The following is a 14,029-nucleotide window of genomic DNA, read 5'->3' as shown; positions in this document are numbered from 1 at the left end:
GGAGCGGGAGGGGCAGGTGGAGGATTTTTCCAGGCCCGTGAACAGTTCTTGTTTCGTTTGACACACAGTGAAACACACAGATCTTCAGTGCACACAGGTCGGTGTGTTTGCCGTGACGGTGCCCATGGGGCCCAGCCCTCCAACAAGATCCAGAGCATTTCTGTCACCCCGGAAGTTCCCCTTTCCATTGGTCCCCGTCCCCGTCCCCACCCCAAGGGCAGCAGCCGCTCAGACCTCTGGCTTGTCACAGGGACCCAGGTGGGCAGGATTTCCTCCAAGACGATGCGCTGGCCATGTGTCCAGGGCTCAGCTCCTAACCAGTGTCAAGATATTTGTAATTTGGGACGCCCGGCCAGCTCAGTCTGTAGAGCATGTGACTCTTGATCTCAGGGTCGAGTTTGAGCCCCACGCTGGGTGTAGAGGTTACTAAGACGTACGTGTGTATACATATGTTCCTAACTTGTCCTAAGCTGTGTACAGGACCCAAGACCTCTACTTCTTCTCTCAAGAACGTAAGTTCTGGCGCAGGCTCAGAGTTGACATCTGGTGATCCTGTCTCGGTCATTCATGAGAATTGTCAGAACCCAGGAAAATGACCCAGTGTCTGTGAGGACAGCTGGGCGGGAGCCACAGCCTTGGGGAGGACGTGGCACATGACCACGGAGGCTCCCTCAGGCCTCTGCAGCACAGGGCAGCGGGAAGGCTCACGGGGAGGGATCCGTGGGTGGCAGGGACACCAGTGTCCTTCCTGCCACGTCACTGGCCACAGAGCCGGCTCACTTACTTTAAAAATTGGGAAGAATGCTTCCTGTCCTGGTGGCTTTGTCGGCGTTGGTGCTGATTTTGGAGGACGCAGTGGACGGTCAGACGTCCGGAAGGAAATCCCAGGGTGCAGCCGAGGGCCCTCTTGTAATGGAAGCCTGCGTCTCTCCAGGAAGGACAGAACTAAGGGGCTAGAATTTATCCCAGAGACACGTGTCTTCACACCTGCTGTCTGAGCCACCGACATACAGCCGTGGCCGTGTCCTCCCCACGAAGATCTCTGCGCTGACGGACAGCCTCCCAGAGCCTGACAGTGACCGTGAGGGGCCCGCGGGCTGACGGTGGCCCCGAAGAGACAGGTTCCGGTCCTAACCGCCAGCTCTTCGGGATGCGACCTTACTTGGAAATAGGGTCTTTGTGGATGTAACCAGTTCAGATGAGCTCACTCGGGAGCAGGGTCCTAATCCAACATGACTGGCGTCCTTATAAAAAGCACAGCACGTGGAGACACAGGGAGAAGGCCAGGTGCCGACGGAGGCAGACACGGGAGCGACGTGGCCCCAGACCGAGGGACACGGAGGAGTGCGGGTCCACGCTAGAAGCTGGAAGAGGCAGGAAGGGTTCTAGCCAGGGCCCCCGAGGGAGCGTTTGCTTCCGGCCTGAGGCACGTGCCCCACGGTCAGCGTCACAGGACGCCCCAGCCCCCCACAGGTCTCACCTTAAGGCCCCTGAGGGAAGCCGTGTCGCTGGGAAATTGGGGAAACGCGGCAGGGGAGGTGGCTTCCGGGGCAGCGCCAGGGGCCGTGTGTCCAGTAGTCCGACCTCTGTCCTTTATGAAAGGTCACTCGCCCGGTTGCATGCATGGAGGCTGAGCAGGGACCGCGTCAGTCCCCGGCGGTGACGGCCCCAGGCTCGGAAGACCCGGCCCTCCCGGTGCTACAGGGCGCAGGGCAGCCCGTGCCAGACGAGATCGTGGCTCTCGGAGCTGACTGGGCTGCCCCAGGGTTTGGGGGCTGATGCTGCCATCCCGTCCTACAGATGAGGGAGCCAGGACCCCGAGAGGGGTGGTCCCTGCCCCACAGCGGCAGAGGGAGCGTCTGAGCAGGGCCGGGCCAGCGGCAGGTCCCACACGGCTCTGCTCTGGGGTCTGTGCAGGGGCAGCTGTGAGGTTTTGTGCGAGACGTTCCGACGGGCATGGGAAAAGGAGGTTGGGGGTTTGCAGGGAGACAGGTGGCCCTTCCTGTCTGCAGTGTCCTCTGCGGCGAGCAGTGGGGCCGCGGAGGGCGTGACGGGGGGAGGGTGTTGGAAAGCTGAGGTCTGTGTTCAGTAGAAAAAGAGCTAGCTGCCTTCTGGAGGGAGAAGTAACGTGTGGCCACTGCAAGAACTCAACAATCTCCGTTCAGCGGCGTGGCCTCGAACCAGGCGGACCCAAGGTCCAACCTGGCTCAGCTCCTGTGTGGCCCGGAGCAGGTTTCCTCTCGCGGCCTCCAGGGCACTTTCGTGGCGAATGAAAGAGTGGCCGGCGCGTGGCAGTGGGTTGAGCACGCGGGGGCAGCGTGGAGACGGCGTGGCGGCTGGGTCAGACCTCGTTAGCTCGAGCGTCCATTGCTTCATCTGTGTGATGCGTCCCCTTCGCAGAGCATTGAAGGGGGGCTGTGACCCAGCGCCTGGCCCTCCAGAGGACGTGGAAGTACCCGTGGTCGGGCCTTTCAGGCACTCTGGTGCGTTTCTCTAGTTGCCTCTTCCTGTGGGTCTTAAACGTGCCCCCATGCACGTACTATTTTTATAGACTTCAGGTTGTGCTATATAATTTTGAGTCTTTTTTTCCACTTCTACGACAGCTGTGTTTCATGTCCTTGTAATTCTTCAAAACACAATGTGAATGGTTGTACATTTGACCGCGTGGCCCTTCTCTTCCCCGCGGCCGCTGGGCCGGTTAGCGCCTGTCGTCCTAAGGCTGCACGGCCGTGTTGGAGCTTGGTGGAAGCTCACCTTCTGCTCGGGTGGGTCAGTGCCGCAGGGCTGGGCAAGCCGCAGGAAGGCTGGAGCAGCGGAGCCCGTGTGGCAGCCGGGGCGGCCGGCCCGTCGGCAGGTGCCTGTCTGTGAGCGGGGCCTCTGCTTGGGCTTGGACCCAGAACTGGGCAGTCTGCCTGCAGGGCCACGTTCCCTGGCCCGAGCCTCAGGCATCCCGGTCCTGTGCTGGCCTGTGGGCAGACACTCGTTTCCTGGAACGCGTCTGGTTTTCTGGTTGTTTACAGCCAGCAGCAGGCCCCGCTGCAGTGAGCCCCTCGTGGTCACTGTCATTTCTGAAGGATGCCGCCGCTGACTGTTGGATTGCAAGGCGGCCGGGGTGTCCCTTCCTGCACGCTGCACACCAGCCCTCTGTCTCGAGGGTTTCAGTGGCTGTCACGAGGGGTCGGCAGAAACCTGCGTTTGCGCCCGTCACACCACGTAATACCCTGTTTTCCTCTGATCACTTCCGGGAGTTTTCTCTCTACCACTGATCTTTTTTAGCAGTTTGATCATGATGTGCTGTCTGTTGTGATTTTCTTTGTGTTTATTTTGCTTTGGGTTCGGTGGACTTCTTGGATCTGTGGACTTACGTGTTCATCACATTTGTTATAAATGAAGTACTTCGGGCGCCTGGGTGGCTCAGTCGGTTAAGCGACTGCCTTCGGCTCAGGCCATGATCCTGGAGTCCCGGGATCGAGTCCCGCATCGGGCTCCCTGCTTGGCGGGGAGTCTGCTTCTCCCTCTGACCCTCCTCCCTCTCATGCTCTCTCTATCTCATTCTCTCTTAAATAAATAAATAAAATCTTTAAAAATAAATAAATAAGTAAATAAATAAATGAAGTACTTCTTCTGCTGAGCCTGATGACTCTCTCCGGTCTCACTCGGTGCTCGAGCTGCACTTGCTGTTGCCGCGTGCTCGCGCTCACGGAGCCCTCCTCTGCGACGTCTCGCCAGCTCAGTGAATTTCTCATCTCTGTGGGTGGTGTCTGGTTTTCTAAAATTATCTTCCATTCCTCTTCCTGTTATGTCCCTGTTTTTCTTTACACCCTTGAGCGTGTTTATGATCGTAACTGCACTGAGGTCTTGGACCACCACTTAGCAGGTCTTCATGGTTCATCTGTGTGATCGCGTGTATCAGAACTTCATTCCTTTTTGTGGCTGAGCGCTGTTCCACTGTGTCACGTTTGTTTTCGTTCACTCGTCCACTGGGGACACTTGTGTTTGCACATTTTGAAAACCGGTGCCGGGAACACGCACGTACAAGTTTTTAGGTGGGCGTATGTTTTCGGGGTGGAATTGCGGGTCCTGTAGTAACTCTGTGTTTAACCCTTTGAGGAGCCGCCAGACTGTCTTCCCCGCGATGCAGCGGCGCCCGCCCGCAAGCAGCCTTCCCGGCGGCTGACGGCCCCGTGTCGCCTGCCTGTCCTTTCCACGCCAGCCGCCCCATGGGTGGGCGGTGGCTTCCAGGTTTCTCAGGAGAAGCTGCCTTTGGCCAACAGCAGCCTTGTCTTTGCGACAACTAGAAGTTCGGTGTCGTCAGTTGAGCCGGGAGGGCAGACGAGGGGGGCGCGGACACAGCCGGCCCTGGACGGGCAGCGAGCCGCAGGGTTCTTCTGTAGCTGTGAGCATTCTCTTTCTTTCTTGACAGATGCTCCTAAGGCATCACGAGGAAGAAATAAGGGGAAGTTTTCCGTCTAGTGAGATCCAGAGGCTCCAGGAGCAAAACACAAGCTTACGAAGGGCTGTTTCAGAGATGAGGAAAGAAATGGAGACCCTGAGTGACCTCGTTCTTCCTCCTGCCCCGTCAGGGGGTCAGTCCTCCGACACAGAGCAGCCCCGTCCAAGCCCAGAGGCAGCAGCTGAGGCTCCTGGTGAGCGAGGGCGAGGGCAGCAGGAGAGGGGAGGGCAGGGGACATGGGTCTCCACTGGGTCCAAGATGGGCTTCCCCTGGAGTCTGAGGCATGAACGTCTGCTTTAAAACATTACTTCAAACTGTGGCAGCAGCATTTCCTCGGAGAGAGAGTGTCTTAAGTCCGTGCCTCTGTGTGGGATAACAGCGTGTATTGGTAAAGGGAAGAGGACCGCGAAGGCTGTGTACCTGGCACGGGGAGGTGGCTGGGCACCGGGTTCGAGTGGCGGGCAGCAGGCCTCACCCCATGCGCGGTGAGGAGGGGCCCAGGAATGGCCCATGACACTGTGCGCATGAAGGCTCGCGAGGGGGCGCTGGGTGTCTGCTGGCTTGTGGCGGCCAGTGGCCGTTGTGGGGGGCGGGCCGCGAGCAGGCGGCCCCAGCCTGGGTGGGCCTCTGCCCTGGTGACGGTGGAGGGGAGTGTCAATGTGTATGCCTGTGTATTCACTGGTTTTTTGGGGGCAGATCACGTTACAGTCCTTGAAACAGAAATACGAAACCTAAAGCATAAATTTAAAACCTTGGAAGAACAAGTAGAAGATGTGTTAGATCCTTCCAAGAGGCCCTCCTCTTACACCGACTTTCAGCCCAGCGTCTGCATCTCGGCCGGAGTCCCTGGTAAGAGTCCTTGTCTCGTCCTGTCGCGTGCTCTGCCCCAGTAACACTACCTTTGTTTTGACTGAAATATAAACCTTACAGAAAGTCCTGAAATGCAAATGCACAGGTCAAGGAATGGCCGCAAAGTGTAGGTCCCTGTCCCTGCCTCCAGGAGTCCCCGGGCCAGGCCGTTCTCAAAGTGTTTACGCCGGTTCACCCCTCTGTGTGGGCGCCTCCCTGCCCCACCCCTGCTCCGACAGCACGCAGACGCCCCCTCACCCCGGCTGGGGCGCTGGCCGGGTGGAGGGCCCACCTGGGGGAGCTAGGGGGACAGACGCAGGCCAGGCAGCGCCCTCAAGCTGCCCAGCAGATGGGTTATGAGAAGAGAAGGGAGGGAGCAGGACGCTGCCCCTCTCAATCATCCCGTCTCTGCTCAGGAGCTGGCTGGCTGCCCAAAGCTGGTATCTTTTATTTCTTTTTCTTTTTTTTTTTTTTAAAGATTTTATTTATTTATTCATGAGAGACAGAGAGAGAGAGAGAGAAGCAGAGGGAGAAGCAGGCCCCCAAGGAGCAGGGAGCCCGATGCGGGACTCGATTCCAGGACCCTGGGATCATGACCTGAGCCGAAGGCAGACGCTTAACGACTGAGCCACCCAGGCGCCCTTTTATTTCTTTTTCTTAAGTTACGTTTCCTGGCCGGCATCTCCAGTAGGATGTTGGTAACGGCTGGCTTTCTTCCTGATCCCAGAGAAAAATTTTCAGCATTTCACTTTAATACTTGGTAAGGATTTGGGGGCGCAGGGTCAGAGTAAGGAAATTCCTTTCTCTTCCTGTTGTTAGGCAGATCTTTGCTTTTCATTGTGATTCTGTCAGTTCTGCGTCATGTGTTCTGAAGCCTTGTCGTTGGATGCGTACAGCCCTAGGATTGCCGTGTTTGTGACGGGGATGGACCCTTCCAGGGTCCCGCAGCTCTCCTTGCCCCGGGGTCCGCTCCGCGTGCTGTTGGTCACTAACCTGGCCTCCCCCTGGTGAGTGTCTGCTCAGCGTGTCTTCGGGATCCTTTCCTCTTTTAGCGTGCTTCTACCACATTTGAAGTGAATTTCTTGTGGACAGCACATAGCTCGGTCAGTTTCTAAAATCCATTTTGCTAATGTTTCTAACCAATATACTTGAACTTGTCGTGTGGAGGGTGAGCAGCCGCTTCCTGCCTGTTTTCTGTCTCCCTGCTCGTGGGTCATCTGCACGTTGTTGGTGTTCCATTGCCATGGGTCTGTGGTTGCTGAGGGCACAGCTCTGGTGGCTCCCGTCCACACTGCACAACCTCCCTCGGAAGGTGGAGGTGTGCCTGCCACGCACGCCCCGTGCCCGCGTGGCTGTCGCAAACCCCGCCTCTCCTACGTCGGGAGCTGCTTCAGGCAGGATTATCGTTCTTGCTTTGAAATGTCAAACGTACTTCAAAAAACTCAAGAGGAAAGGTGGAGTCTGTGACAGTCAGCTGGACACCTGCCCTTTGCCCTTTGTGTCCTTCCTGCGTCCCGACGTTCCAGGTTCCGCATCATCTGCTCTTAGGGCAGGTCTGCTGGTGCCAGATCTTTCCCTTTACCCGAGAAGGGAATGTATTCGCTGGTGTCAAAGGAGGAGCTTTCAGCCCTTAATCCAGTGGTGCCACTTCCTCCGAGAAGGCCTCTGCCATCCAGCCCTTTCCCCGACCAGTCGCAGGCCGAGTCTGTCGCTCAGGGCAGGTATCTGATGGTGCTGTGTCTGGACACATGCTTCTTTGGCTTATCATGTTGGGCATTGAATCTGAAGGTTGTTGTCTTTCCAAATTTGGGGAGTTTTCAACCATGACTTCTGCACGTGTTTTTTCGACTCCGTGCTCTTTTTCCCTTTGGGACTCTGGCGGCAAAAACGCTCGCTCTCTTGTTCTTCTCCCACAGGTCGCTGTGGCTCTGTGACTTCTTTCTGTCTGTTTCCTCTGTTGTTCAGATGGGCAATTTCTACGTCCATCTTCAAGCCCACAGGCCTGCTGTCACCTCCATGCTGCTCTGGGGCCCTTCGGGGGCACTTTTATTTCGGTTTCAGTTCTAAGATTCCATTGTGTTTTTCTTTATCTTTTACCGCTCTGCTGAAACTTTTCTTCTTCCATTGTTTTAAGACTGTTGATACATTCTTGCTTTAGGTTCCTTGTTCCCTATTCCACATGATCCCGACATCTGCCCTCTCAGTGCTTCATTTGAGTTGGGATTTTCCTGGTTATCGGTGTGATGAGAGACTTTGGATGATGACATGCACATACCAAGGGGATGCTCTGAAACTCCGATCTTTAGGACGTCTGTTTGATTCCTCTTCTGCGCTTTCGGGCCCTCCACCTTGCTCAGGCGCAATGCACGTCTGTGTCCTGGCCCGCTCTCTCGGGCTGGGTCTGAACGGCCCCTTGGTCTCCAGAGCCTTTGCGATGATGCTGTTCTGCTGTGCCTCCTTGTGTGCGGCCCGAGGCCATGGTCCTGGCGCTCTCTGCGCCCCCCCCCCCCCCAGCAGAGCTCAGCTCGCGACACTTCGGCCATCCCCATGCTGCCTGGTTTCCACAGGGGCCCCTCAGGGACTTGGTGCAGAGTTAAGGAATCCCTTTCTCTGCCCTGCGCACCCGCCCCCCCCGCACCCTCCACACATGCTCTTCCCAGGAGGTGCAGGCGGCTGGTGCAGATGAGCCTCTGTCTGCACCACACCCGCCTGTGGAGTCCCCCTTCCCTGGCCCTTCCACTGCAGGGAACAGGCCTGGCTGGGGCCTTTCTTGGTGCGAGCTCCCTGGTGTGTCTGGGCTGTGGCTGCTCCAGCATCAGAGCTCGGAAATACAGGAAGGAAACGACGGGGAGCCCGCTGCGGGGTGTCCCCATCCCCGGAGCCCCCGGCCCTCGCCTGCCGGGCCTCCCCTCACAGCCGCTTTGGGCTTGCAGCTGCACCGAAGGAGAGGGCGGGGCACGCACGCGCTATCTTGTCCAGAACAGCGAGCTTGTGTCAGTGTTTGAATGTTAAACCAACTTTACATCTCTGGAATAAACTCAACACGTGATATATTCTTTTACTGCTATTTTACTGACAATTAATACGTTTATGTTAGTGAGTGACTTTGGCTGTACCCTTTCTTTCTCATGATGCCCATTGTCAAGTTTTAGGACCACGGGTCTGGCCTCAAATGTGTTGGGAGATGTTCCCTTATTTCTGTTTTCTGAAAAAGTTTATATTAGACCCATGTTAATTTTTCCTGAACCAATTAATAGAATTCAACTCTGAGCCCCTCTGGGTTTAGGATTTTCCCTGTGAGAAGGTTTTAAAGTGTGAATTCAGTTTTTTTCACAGTAAAGGACGATCCCGATTTTCTTTTTCGTGTGTCACTTTTTGATATTATATTTTACTAGAAAATTGTCCATTTCATCTAGATTTTAAAAAATTGCCTATAGTATTGTCCTTCGAATTTTATTTTATTTTACTGTAATTTATTTATTTGAGAGAGAGCACGAGAGCGGGGGTAAGGGGCAGAGGGAGAAGCAGGCTCCTCCCTGAGCAGGGAGCCCGGATGCAGGACTCAACCCCAGGACCCCCAGGATCCTGACCTGAGCCAAAGGCGGATGCTTAACCGACTGAGCCACCAGGTGCCCCTGTTTTTAAATTTTTTAAAAGATTTATTTATTCATTTGAGAGAGAGCGTGCACAAGCAGGGGGAGGGGCAGAGGGAGAGGGAGAGAAGCAGACTCCCCCCTCAGTGCAGAGCCCAAAGCGGGACTCGATCTCACGACCCTGAGATCGTGACCTGAGCCGAGATCAAGAGTCTCACACTCTACCGACTGAGCCGGCCAGGCAGCCCTGCATTCCAGAAGTTTTGATAAGCAGTGTATTAATGATAATTCAGGTCAAAATAATTTCTAACCTCCACCGATCCCTTCTTTGACCTATGGTCGTAAGAACGTTTCCCTAATTCCCAAGCAACTGGGAGGCTGGTGCAGACCAGCCTCCCCCTAGCACTAGGTGGCAAGGCCGTACTGTTTCCCTGCAGAGGTTCCTGCTTCCTTGACACGAGGAGGAGACTTCATCCCAGCGCCTCTCAGTCTTCGTGGGGACCTGGCCCCTTCCGCTCAGCTCTAGAGCATCTTCACTTCCCAGTGGACGTACAGTGACAGCGGGCATCCCCAGGGGAGGGCAGCGAAGCGTGCACCTCTGCCCTGGGCGGCACAGCCTCCACTCCCAGGACCTTCCCCGAGGCTGTAGGAGGCCTGAGCCTGACAGAATCACTCTTTCTGCAGGAGGAGCCGTGTCAGCTGATGGTTCACCCATTGGGCTAGCCCTCAGGAGGCTCAGGGACAGGGCACATCTCACGAACTTCCTGGTGGCCCGGCTCAGGCGGAAGGTAGGGCCGCCCCTTGACACTTGGGCTGGGCAGGTCTTCTGGCTGGACCGCTTGACTGCTCTGTGCCTCGGTTTCCCTCCAAAGAAGGGGTTGTTGTGAGGTCACGTGTGGTCCCTAGAGGGCGCACCGGAGGACCTGGTAAAGGAGTCCAGAGCCTGTTCCCTCTGCCGCACACAGGGCTGCTCCTGCCTCGGGGTGCGACACGCCGGAGCGCGTCCAGGTGCTGAGCTGTGGCAGGACGTGTGGGGCCGGCGATGAGCGTGTCCGGACACCCCGGGGCCTGTGTGGGGTCAGGCCACAGTCACGCACTGGGCCGATGCCCACTGCTTCCTGGGACCCGAGCTCTCCCCTGCCACACGGGTGCCCATGCTTTATTGCTATAAACTCATTTCTCTTTTTTTAGTGTATTTTTCATTGTGGTAAAATACACAAACATAAAGCTTACAGTTTTCAAGCACACGTTCAGTGACGTTAACTATGTTCACAGCACTGTAAATGTCACCACGACCTATTATGCCCAGAACCTTTCCATCATCTGAGCAGAAACTGTCCCCATTCAACACCAGCCCCACACCCCTTCCCCTGGGGACATCCGTCCTGCCGCTGGGCTGGATGACTCTCCTGGGACCGGGGTCCTGCGGCAGCTGTCTTTTTGTGACCAGCTCATTTCCCTCAGCACCATGTCCTCAAGGTTGCTCCACAGGTGGGAGCATCAGTCAGTCCTTGACGCCTTCTAAGGCCTGAGTGATATCCATACTTTGTGGATCCATTCATCCAACGGACACTTGGTTGTTTCCACCTTTTGGCACTTGTGAGTAATGCTATGAACGTGGTGTGCAAACATCTGTGCAAGTCCCTGCTTCCCATTCTTTCGGGTACACGTGTAGGAGCGTAAGTCTATATTTCACTTTTTGAAGAACCACCAAACCATTTTCCCACGTGACTGCACCATCTTATGTCCCCCCGGCCGTGTGTGAGGATCCCGACAGCCCACATCCTGACCCACATGACCTGTTTTCTGTCTTTTTAATTCTGGCCAATCCAGTGGGTGCGAAGTGGTACCTCACTGTGGTTTTGATTTGCATTTTCCCTGATGACTAACAATGCAGAGCTTCATCTCATGTGCTCACTGGCCATTTGTATGTCTTCTTTGGAAAAATGTCTATTCAGATCCTTTGCCCATTTGTAATTGGGTTGTTTGTCTTTTTTATTGTTGGGTTCTAAGAGTTCTTTATATATTCTGGATATCAGATGTACAATTTGCAAAATTTTTCTCCCATTCTTTTTTTTTTTTTTTTTAAGATTTTATTTATTTATTTGACACAGAGAGAGAGATAGTGAGAGATAGTGAGAGCAGGAACACAAGCAGGGGGAGTGGGAGAGGGAGAAGCAGGCTTCCCACCGAGCAGGGAGCCCAATGCGGGGCTCGATCCCAGGACCCCGGGACCATGACCTGAGCCGAAGGCAGACACTTAACGACTGAGCCACCCAGGCGCCCCATCTTTTCACTTTCTTGATAATTTTCTTCGAAGCACAAATGTTTTTAGTTTTTATGATTACCACTTTTGTCTATGTTTACTTATTTATTTATTTTTTTTTTAAAGATTTTATTCCTTTTTTTTGAGAGAGTGAGCGAGAGAGAGAGAGCACAAGCAGGGGGAGCAGTAGAGGGAGAGGGAGAAGCAGGTTCCCCGTTAAGCAAGGAGCCCAACATGGGGCTCGATCCCAGGACCCTGGGATCATGACCTGAGCCGAAGGTAGGCGCTTAACGACTGAGCCACCCAGGCGCCCTGTTTTGTCTATATTTTTTTATTGCTTGTACTTTTGGTGTCATACCATCCTGCTGCCTTTTGCACAGATATGTTTTTCATGAGGCAACAGGAAGAGGGAGTTTTCACGTGTCCTTTTAAGTCCGTAAGTCCATAAGTCCCCTTGCCCTGTATGCTCTGCAGCTTGTGTGAAGCAGAACACGCCGCTGGATGCAGCTTATTCCGAGCTCTCCAGCCGCTCTCTGGCGCTTGGGAGGCTGGCACTTTACCCTGATTGAGAGCAGTCTCACTGTCATGACGGAGGGGACTTAGCACTCTCCCGTTTCTCCTCCTGGCCTGAGGGGAGGGGGCTCAGGACGCTCAGACTTGCTGCTTCCCCTTCTGCCCACTGTGGGAACGTCACAAACAGGAAATAGACATTTAAGGGCGCCTGGGTGGCTCAGACGGTTAAGCATCTGCCTTTGGCTCAGGTCATGATCCCAGGGTCCTGGGATCGAGTCCCGCATCGGACTCCCTGCTCCTTGGGAGCCTGCTTCTCCCTCTGTTTCTCTCTGTCTCTCATGAATAAATAAATAAAATCTTTAAAAAAAAAAAAAAAAACAGGAAACAGACATTTAAATACAAGCTTTTAATTTTCTCTTGATAATAGTAGATGATATGATTATCATGGGGACAGATGTCCACCTCAAGGTGTTTTTTGTTTTTTTAATTAACAGTGTCTGTTTACCAAATGGTCACCTTTTTTGGTGTGTATGTGACAAATTCAAAGAATAAAATATTCACCAGGAATTCATTCTAGGAATCCCTGGAATAGGCACATATTTCCTCTTCCTGAGAATAAAACGGAAACGAGTGTAGAGAGGTGTCACTCTGTCACCTCCTCTCTTCTCCCTTACGTCAGCAGGAGGACAGATGTCCGGAGAAGCTACCAGAGTGAGGGTCTCAGGGCTGACCTGTAACGACCAAGGACGCCCTGTGCCTAGGACTTCCCTTCCTGACCCTCTGTCCTCCTCCGCCCTCTGTCTGCCTTCCATGCTCATGCTCGCTCTGGCCTGTCACTTAGCTCCTCCTGAAAGGCTTGGCCTCACCCCTCCCACCACACCGCCTCCTGCCCCGAGCCCCGGGTTGCCCCCTACTGGTTACCTACATTTCTGCACGTGTTTGTTTCCACCTAAACTGGGCTCAGGAAGAGGGTTCTAGGCCCTCTGCCTCTGTCCAGACGGTTTAAGGCCTGGATGCTCCCCAGCCAGCCTTGGGGTCCAGTGCAGGCTCCGCCATGGGCTCCCGAGTCCACACTGCAGGGGACAGCTGGGGTGCCGGTGTGGGGAGCAACGGCATTAAGCCAGAGACCGGAGACTGACAAATGTGTTTCCTTTCTGATCCGCCTGCGGCTTCTGCTGGGTGCCTCTGCCCTTCTGCTTCCCTGCCCTCCTACCCTCCTTCCTAACGTTGCCCCTGAAACGGCCTCTCAGCTGCTGCAGCGACCCCTGGACATGGACACCGTCCAGCGCGAGCTTCCCCGTGAGGTGGGCCAGGTGCACCTGGAGGTTTCAGAGCTGCGGAAGCAGGTGGCTGAGCTGGAGGAGCATCTCGGGAGCAGGCCGCAGTTGCAAGCCTTGGACAAGGTGGCCCCTGGGAAGGAGGTAGGTGTCCTGTGCCGATTGCTCCTACTACAGCTGTGCTCTCTGGGGCCTCTGCAGAAGTCACCGGAATGGCCGTCTGCAGAGCCCTCCTGGGCCCCTGGGGCGCTGCGCCCCACTGTCCTCCACTTCCGCCTCGGCTGGCTTCCGTGGTCAGACCTGGTCCGTGGCCTCCAGGCCTTAGGATCCTGCCACTTAAAAGTCCAGCATAGGTTGGGGCACCTGGTGGCTCAGTTGGTGAAGCGTCCGACTCTTGGTTTCGGCTCAGGTCACGATTTCACAGTCATGACATCAAACCCCGCGTCAGGTTCTGTGCTCAGTGGCGAGTCGGCTTGAGATTCTCTCTCTCTGCCCCTCCCCCCTCTCAAAATAAAGAAACAAGTCTTAAAAAAAAAAGTCCAGCGTGGGAACCACACGTATGAAGAGGGCTGTTCTGTTTCCTCTAAAAGGGAGTCCCTGACTCTTGCTAGGAGGGCCCTGAAATTGAATGCAAAACTGGGTTTCTCCTTCGAGAGGACCCTTGTGGGGACTCTCCGAGTGTTTGAGGCTGCCACCCCCTCGCTCGTGACAGTGGGGCTTCCGTCCTGGTCCTGGCCCTCCGCACCTGGTTAGTCCCGCGGGCTCTGTGGCTGGTTCAAGCCATGGTTCTGAGCTGTGGAGAGAGCCCTGCAGCAGCCGTCCCCACAGATCTGACACACAGGCCACTTCTCTTCTTACTGACGGCTGTGATGGAAATGCTGTTAAGCGCGCACTTTCTTACTCTGTCAGTTACCTGTGGTGACCTGGGTCACCTCTTATCTTTGGTGACCTGTAGTACCTGCAGTTACCCGTGGTGACCTGCAGTGACCTGTGCTACCCGTGGTGACCTGCAGTGACCTAGGTTACCCCTGGTGACCAGCAGTGACCTGGGTTACCCGTGGTGACCTGCAGTGACCTG

General features: G+C 55.2%; 1 protein-coding gene across 6 annotated transcripts in view; it reads left to right on the top strand.

Moving 5' to 3' along the window:
* Window positions 1–14,029, top strand: part of CCDC57 (coiled-coil domain containing 57) — a 95,651-nt gene that overhangs the window by 27,345 nt on the left and 54,277 nt on the right. For 5 of the 6 annotated variants that reach the window (XM_044921522.1, XM_044921520.1, XM_044921519.1 and 2 more), the window contains exons 11-14: window positions 4,424–4,646; window positions 5,150–5,302; window positions 9,580–9,683; window positions 12,925–13,095. In XM_044921522.1, the coding sequence (XP_044777457.1) occupies window positions 4,424–4,646; window positions 5,150–5,302; window positions 9,580–9,683; window positions 12,925–13,095 (651 nt within the window). The remainder of the gene's footprint in view (window positions 1–4,423; window positions 4,647–5,149; window positions 5,303–9,579; window positions 9,684–12,924; window positions 13,096–14,029) is intronic. The other variant, XM_044921524.1, reaches the window with a different exon arrangement.

The sequence above is a fragment of the Neomonachus schauinslandi genome, chromosome 15 (assembly GCF_002201575.2).
Source record: "Neomonachus schauinslandi chromosome 15, ASM220157v2, whole genome shotgun sequence".
In the NCBI taxonomy this organism is placed as follows: domain Eukaryota; kingdom Metazoa; phylum Chordata; class Mammalia; order Carnivora; family Phocidae; genus Neomonachus; species Neomonachus schauinslandi.
The sequence above is the reverse complement of the archived record's forward strand: the minus strand, read 5'-3'. Positions and strand labels throughout refer to the sequence as shown.